We start from the raw sequence: 7,477 nt of genomic DNA on the forward strand, positions 1-7,477 counted from the left end.
CAAGGATCAGAAATTGGGCCCTGAGTACTTTACGAATGGGGATATGTTGCTCTACAAAAACAGGCTCTATATTCCTAACCATGAGGATTTCAAAATTAGGTTGCTAGAACTCATACATAGCAGCCCTTAGGGTGGCCATGGCTATGATAAGACTATTCATAAGGTTAGAAGAGAGTTTTTCTGGCCTGGTTTGAAGAATGATGTGAAACACTTCATTAGGAACTATGACACTTGCCAGAGGGCTAAAATTGATAATACCCTCTCTAGTGGTCTTTTACACCCCCTACCCATAGCTAGCCAGCCTTGGACACACATCACGATGGACTTTGTGGAGGGTCTCCCAAACTCAAACAAGTTCAACAGCCTTTGGGTTGTAGTCGATAGGCTAACTAATTGTAGCCACTTTACCCCTCTTAAGCATCCCTACACAGTAGGATGGTGGTTGAGTTATTCCTAAGGCACATCTTTAAGCATCATAGTTTACCCTTCTCGATTGTTTCAGACTGTGACAGCACATTCACAAGTAAATTTTGGTAGGAGTTGTTTACTTTACAAGGGGTACAGTTGAATATGAGCACGGTGTACCATCCACAAACAGATGGGCAAACTGAGTCAGTCAACAAGACCCTTGAGAACTATCTCAGGCGTTTTACAAGTGATCACCCTAAAGAAGGGTCCCAATAGATTCCCCTCGCTAAGTGGTGGTACAATACCACTAAGCACCTGTCCATTAAACCGACTCCCTTCGAGGCCTTGTATGGGTACCCCCCCCCCCCCCCCCCAACAAAAAAAAAAAATGAAACCAAGAATGCTTAGTTATGTGCCTGGCACAACTTGCTTAGAGATAGTGGAGGCATCAACCAAGGCAAGGGACCAAATATTAGTGCTACTAAAGTACAATCTACAGCGAGCCCAAGAGAGGATGATAAGGTACTCAAATCTAAGGAGAAAAGAGCAAGTATTCGAGGTCAGTGATTGGGTCTACTCGAGACTCTAGCCATACAGGCATAGCTCTGTAGAGCAGCAAAGAAATGTGAAACTGTCACCTAGGTATTTCGGGCCCTATAAGATATTACAAAGGGTTGGTACAGTCGCATACAAACTAGATCTACCTCCTACTACATGGATCCACCACACTTTTCACATTTCACAACTCAAAAAGAAATTGGGTTCGAGACTTACCATGGTTCCCTCGTTGCCGCTCGTACATCAAGCTAGAGTACTGAAACTAGAGCCTGAAATGATCCTAAACCGTCGTCTAGTGAAGCTCCATAATCGGCCAAAGGTGGAGGTTTTGGTTCATTGGCAAGGTCAAGGCGATGAGGGGGCCACTTGGGAGGAATTTTCAAAGTTAAAGGAAGCTTATCCTCACCTTACGGGCAAGGTGTTTTCAGGGGGAGGGAATTGTAACACCTTGGTCAACAACCATGCGAGGCCGCGTACAAATGGGTTCATGCAAAAAGGAAGGGTGAAGAAGGGATTCTAACTTCTGAGTTCTGAAGTGAAGAATTACTTGAAGAGTACTTGATGTTTAGAGATTGGAGTTAACAAGGGTTGGGCTGGTCGTGGGCATGAGAAGAGCTCATTTATCTTTCACTTTAAATTCCTGTTGTTATTTGCTTTAGTTAAAACCTGTATGAACATTGGGCTTCGGCCCGTAGTTACTATTAAGTCTAGTATTAAGTCCAATTATGTTCCTGTTAGTATAGCCCATGAAGGCTTTTGTATGTAAGGGCACCTGCTGTTCAGAAATGGTTTATGTAAAAAGTCTTTAAGAAAATTCTATATTTTCCCTCTCAACTATTTCTCTGGAGACACTCACCCTCAAAATGAGATCTATACTTTATTACAATATATTACAAACTTACAAAATTTAATGTGCTCAACTAAAATTTCATCAATTGTTGATAGCACAATGTACCTACTTTTCTCTGTTAAGCAATATATGTGCTGCAAATGGGGTTAAAACTGACTAATGTTTAAGTTGCAAAAGAAAAACTTCAACCGAATTGTTTTTCATAATGCTCAAGGACATTCAGGCTTACACCATGTATACCTCTTATCAACTTATATAGCTTCCAATGTTTAGTGAAAGATAACATTACTCATTAGTAGTAGCCTCAATGTTTTAATAAAGGGAACTTATTATTTTACAAACTGACGTAATTTGATGCTACAGGTTACAACATCTATATTACAATAAAAGAGTTAAATTTGACGGTTACCTTAAACCACGTTAATTCCTTAAATATTTTGTTTTTATAATTCTTTTTGTAGAACTAATATTTCTTTAACTTCAATTCAAATCCCATATCCATCAGAACTCTAACCAATAAAAAGCGCACGCACCGCGTACGTTCCCCCAGCAACCTTCAGCTTTTACAAAATTGGTCTTAAAACGAAACCAAAGCAGATATAAACGAAACCAAAGCAGATATAAAAACTCCAGCTTTTACAAAACTGAGTCGAGGATGCGAGTTTGGCAGTTTCAAGTAGAATCAGATTCTGTAGTAGTGCCCTCCTCAGTGCTTTCCAATGTATCATGCCCTTCCGAAGACTCAACTTGTTCAGACTTTGCAGGCCCTGGACCAGCCGATACCTTTACCATTGATGGCCGCAAGAGTCTATCATCCAGCCTGAAGCCCCGGCGAAACTCGTCGATAATGATGCCTTCTTCATACTCATTGGAATCCTCCCGCATAATTGCTTCATGCAGCTTTAAAACATAAAAAAAAAACAAAAACAAAAAGAATATGATGAAAACTGTCCAAATATTTATATTCTAATAGAATGAAGGGTATTTTGACAAAGACGTCCTCCAAAATTCAACATCTAAAGACAGCAAGTGTTTTACAACCTACCAAGGAATGTAATGCTATAGAGGAATTGAATGCGTAATAGAGACAAACACAAAGTAGCATGTGTGTTGGGCATATTTGATATAAATCACTTACATAAACTCTCCAAGTTGGCTCGAATCAATCAAGACCAGGTTTCGGTCAAAAGCGTATCCAGGTGTTCTTGAAACCTGAACAGACTTGATCAAGTATTCGAAAAAGTTCATCAAGTACATGATTGGATTTCGAGCCAACTTGGAAGCTTACCTGCATCAAGCTAGCAATCAGATGGGACAACCATTATCCTATGCTAGTTGGTAAATAGGGTTCTGATTTCATGTATGCATTTAGTGATCGTCAGGAAATATCTTAAACTTTTTGAACATTGAACAGGAAGATTGCCTCTACTTAAGTAAAAATATCTAACCTACATTATCAGATTAAGCATCTTCGCTATTGTTTATCCAACAATGTATCTTCTCCTCAACACCTATTCTTACTGTTGATAATTCCCTTTATTAGCTAAACCAACAAAACAACAGCATAAGTGATGGGGTTAAGTACAAACTTAGTCCATCAGGGTTGTCTTAAAGTCAAATTCTTCGTTGTGATTTTCAATTGAGATTTTTACTTGTGATTTTTTAAAACAATCAAATGAGTCCCTTGTCAATAAAATATCAAAAAACTTAAAAACCAAAAAAATGAAAAAAATGAAAATGCCATGGGGCTGATATGACGTGTTTAACAATTTGCTAACAGAATCTGATACAGGGACAAATTTGATTATTTCTAAAACCAGTTTGACTTTAATGCAAACCACGTAAATCAATTTTGTCTGTAACTCTAAATGATATTAGGAAGGAGGTTGTAGTTGGGCTAATATCTTTTATACTAGCAGTGATAGAGCTAAATAACTCACCAATGGATCAAAGGGGTTTCCAACTGTCTCGACTGGAACTACACCAAGTGAGCTTAGTATCTCTACGAACTGCTTATATATGCTTTGATAGCTATTGTTGATCTTCTCTTCCCCCTCAGTCTCTACCTTAATCTGGGCTTTAGCCCTCTCAAAATTATCCAATACTGGCAACAAGCTCTCCACGACTTCCCCCTGAGCATTTGTTAACGTTGAAAGCCTCTCCCTCTCTGTTCTTTTCCTGAAATTGTCAAAGTCTGCACTAATCCTAAGGACTCGACTCTTCTCTGCTGACAGTTCGTCAGACAAAGAAGCTAATTTCCTTTCAAGACCAATTTTCTCTTCCTCAATGGATTTTAAGAAAGATTCTATTTCAGCAACTCTGGATTCATCATTGCTTGATAAAGCTTCTTTATATGATTGGAGTGATAATAGAATAGCTGAAGTAGGTACTTCCTCAGCAACAGGAGCGTCATCATCACTCGTACCATCTTCAATGCCAGCAGCACCATCCAGAATGTCCTGTAGACAAGATCTATTAGTCAGACCAAGAAGGATATAAGAATTAATCACAAACCGTTCAGACGTTTTGGATCACAGATATTTGTGCTCATAACAAAACACTAAGAAACCAATGAATCCAAGTATTATCCTCGCAAAGTTATATCAACCCTCTGTACCAAATGAATCATTTTACTTGTGAAAAACCATATAAATCATTTTGTATATTTGTATTGGTCAAAAGCACAGGCTAATAACTTTGCGTTTAGATTCAATAAATATTGTTACATTCTTGCTATAATAGAGTGAAGAAGCAGGAAAAACCAATATATCAGTCATGCCTTCAGAAAATCATGCTAATAGTATTGAGGAAGTGTACCCCAGTAAGTTTTAAGTAAAAAAAGATTTTGATAAGTAGTTTCAATAAGAAAAAAATAACAGTAGCACTAAAGAAAATACAGTATTTAATCCAAATTTTTGCCCAAAATGTATAAAACCTTGAAAGAGCCTGAAAAAGGAGTAAATAATGGATGTAATCAGCATCAAGCCGCAAGTGTCATTGCAAAAAGAATCAATGCAATGGAGAATTACCAACGTACAATGACACACCTTTACTCCTGTTAGAAAACCCCTCTCATACATGTAAGGATACTCAAGGAAGTCAGCTACTAAACTTCCAACAAAATGTGTCAGCTAAATGAATCTACATAAATTAACGGGAATGGGCTATATGCGTAGTTTTTCTGCATTTTATTATTTTTAATATGGAATAATTCTTTATTGAAAAGCAAAGGTGCAACTCAAGTACATAAGAAGTGTATAGGAGAGACAACTGTTTAGAAGAAGGCAAAAAAGTAGGAAAATCATGTGAATTTAACCCATTAAAGTCTATATAGAAGCAGTCAAAGAGAAAAAGGGTACTGATAGAAAAACATTTGAGCTCCGCCAACGTAGTTTTGCAGTCCTCAAAGATTTAATTTGTTCCTTTCTTCCAAATGCATCAAATGAGGCAAGTGGGAACAATTTTTTACACTGCTGCTATTTGTGGGCTGCAGACTCTTGATAGCATTTCTAGGCTTAAGTGCCTAGACTGCTTTTACTTCTCTCATCTTTCTCTAGACAAATTCAATTTCAGACCTCTTTTCACTTTGCTGCAATCTCAAAACAAACTCTTCCTCTTACCCATTCAAACTCCTAAAGCTCTACGCATAGTCCCTAAAGATTAGCCTTCAAAGAGCCCTTCAAACATAACTCTAAAACCTACTGCTGAGAGCCATGCAACCTATATTAGTTTCTGTTTCAAAGAAACCTGCAAACAAATTATTATAAAAACTCCGAGATTATGAGCCAGCAACTTTCCAAAATCTGAACAAATGCAGACACCAACCAAACCAAGTCACAAACTAATCTTCAATGAAATTAAGTAATATAGAGGAGAATGTAACATAAACTTGACCTCTTCCGGTGAAGGAATAACTTGTCATACCTCCCTCGTATAATATTTCAATAATCCAATATTTGAAAGAAGTTTTTGTTCAAAGTTCCTCCAACCTTATCTCTAATTTTCAACTGGACTATTCTCCTAAAACAGAAAATCGGCACAAAGTGATTCTTAAGCTTCTTTTCAATCAGATGAAATGAAAGGAATATGAAATTTTTGCTTGGAGAAAAAAGACCAATACTGTTACCCAATATTCTTTTGATAATTAAGGGTGGCTCCAAACTAATAACTTATTGTGTTCTCATATATAGAAAGGATCCACATCTCTCTCCACGTGTCTTCTTGCTTAAGCATACCAAAGTCCCTTGTAAAGGCTTGCGTGTTTAAATAGGATTGCAATACTACTGATTTTCCTTCTCTTATAGGCTTGTACCAAAAATGCTATCAAGAGTTTGTCTAATTTAATTAAGAAAATTTTTAAGTCTTATTCAATCCCTTAAGACACGTTCAAATTCAATGTCATATCCAAGCAATGAAATCTATTTAAACTCAAAGTTACATATGGAACTTGGGAATCTTGTATGAAAGTTGAAAGATTGATTGGCTGTAGAGAAATCCTAGAAATTATTGAATTTTCATAGCAGAAATTCTATCACCATCCTTTGATACTAAAGTCCGATTTGCTCATTCAGAATTCACCCCTTACGGCCAACCAAACGTACAATACAATAATATCCAAATACAATTACGCAATCAAGCGAGCAAACCAAACCTCTAAGGAGTCAAAATTTTACTTTCTTTTTTCTAATCCACAAAAAAATTCTCAACTCCAAACGGAGCCACAAACAAAACCAATCAGATTCTCTCACAAATATTAGACCCACTCTCTTACCTCGACTTGCTGAGGTTCTTCAACTTCCTCTTGGGACTCCTCAACTTGCAGAGGTTCTTGAACCTTCCTTGGTTCTCAGTGGTCTCAGTTTCTCCAGAGGAAGCAAAAGGCACGAACTTCACGAACAGGGGGGAGGGTAGGTGGGAGAACGGGAGAGAGCTTAAACGAGAGTGTTTGACTGCATTATGTCTGAAGGACGCGCAGAAGGCTTTTGGGGTCTTGTATATGGTGGTGCTTGGGCGTGTCGGGAGAAGTGCACGAATGGTCGGAGTGTTCAGGATGGTGGCCATAGGTGAAGTTCGATAGAGAGGTAGAGAGATAAGGGAGGTGCAAAATTGCAAGGGAAACAAAGTGATTATTTTGCTCGGCTTTGTAACCCACGTAACTATTACATCGTACGACCAATACTAAATACAGTCTCTAAAAAAAAAAAATTACTAAATACAGTAATTGGATTATATAAGCATGGTATAGTTTTTTAAAAATAAGAATGGAATTTATTATTAAAAAAAATTAATTTTTTATTTGAATCTTATATTTATTTATTTCTTAAAAAAAGTGCGTAGGAAATCATGTCTCAAATATTCTTCTTAAAATTTAATCAGTAAATTATTATTCAAGTCCTCAAGATTATCTTTTGAAGATTTTTCATATTAGTAATTATGCTTTAACGAGTTTTGAACAATTTCTTAGGCCCAGTTTGGATAAGCAATTGGTCTTATCTCATTTCATCTCAACATTCAAATATTATTTAAACACAAATACTTTTTAATTTTTTTTTTTATATTTTTTCATCTGATTATTACAATTTTTTCAAACTTTCATAAAAAATACAAAAAATAATTCAGTTTTTTCAAATCTCAACACAAAATTATATTAAAAAATCATAT

General features: G+C 36.7%; 1 protein-coding gene across 1 annotated transcript; it reads right to left on the bottom strand.

Annotated features, from left to right (window-relative positions):
• Nucleotides 1-2,240: 2,240 nt before the first annotated feature.
• LOC121267446 (protein GrpE) lies at nucleotides 2,241-6,964 on the bottom strand. The gene is made up of 4 exons (XM_041171302.1): nucleotides 6,661-6,964; nucleotides 6,588-6,622; nucleotides 3,757-4,275; nucleotides 2,241-2,716 (listed from the first exon to the last, which is right to left on the bottom strand). Exons 1-4 carry the CDS (start codon nucleotides 6,875-6,877, stop codon nucleotides 2,489-2,491), a joined length of 999 nt encoding a protein of 332 aa, XP_041027236.1. The 5' UTR covers nucleotides 6,878-6,964; the 3' UTR covers nucleotides 2,241-2,488.
• Nucleotides 6,965-7,477: the final 513 nt, after the last annotated feature.

The sequence above is a fragment of the Juglans microcarpa x Juglans regia genome, chromosome 5S, assembly GCF_004785595.1.
Source record: "Juglans microcarpa x Juglans regia isolate MS1-56 chromosome 5S, Jm3101_v1.0, whole genome shotgun sequence".
In the NCBI taxonomy this organism is placed as follows: Eukaryota; Viridiplantae; Streptophyta; class Magnoliopsida; order Fagales; family Juglandaceae; genus Juglans; species Juglans microcarpa x Juglans regia.

Excerpts from the sequence above, each read along its gene's own strand:
- LOC121267446 (XM_041171302.1), bottom strand. The coding sequence starts at position 6,877 with ATGGCCACCATCCTGAACACTCCGACCATTCGTGCACTTCTCCCGACA. Across the intron at positions 4,276-6,587 it reads AAGAACCTCAGCAAGTCGAG|GACATTCTGGATGGTGCTGC; the intron begins GTAAGAGAGTGG and ends TCTTGTCTACAG. Across the intron at positions 2,717-3,756 it reads GAAACCCCTTTGATCCATTG|CTGCATGAAGCAATTATGCG; the intron begins GTGAGTTATTTA and ends TATGTTTTAAAG.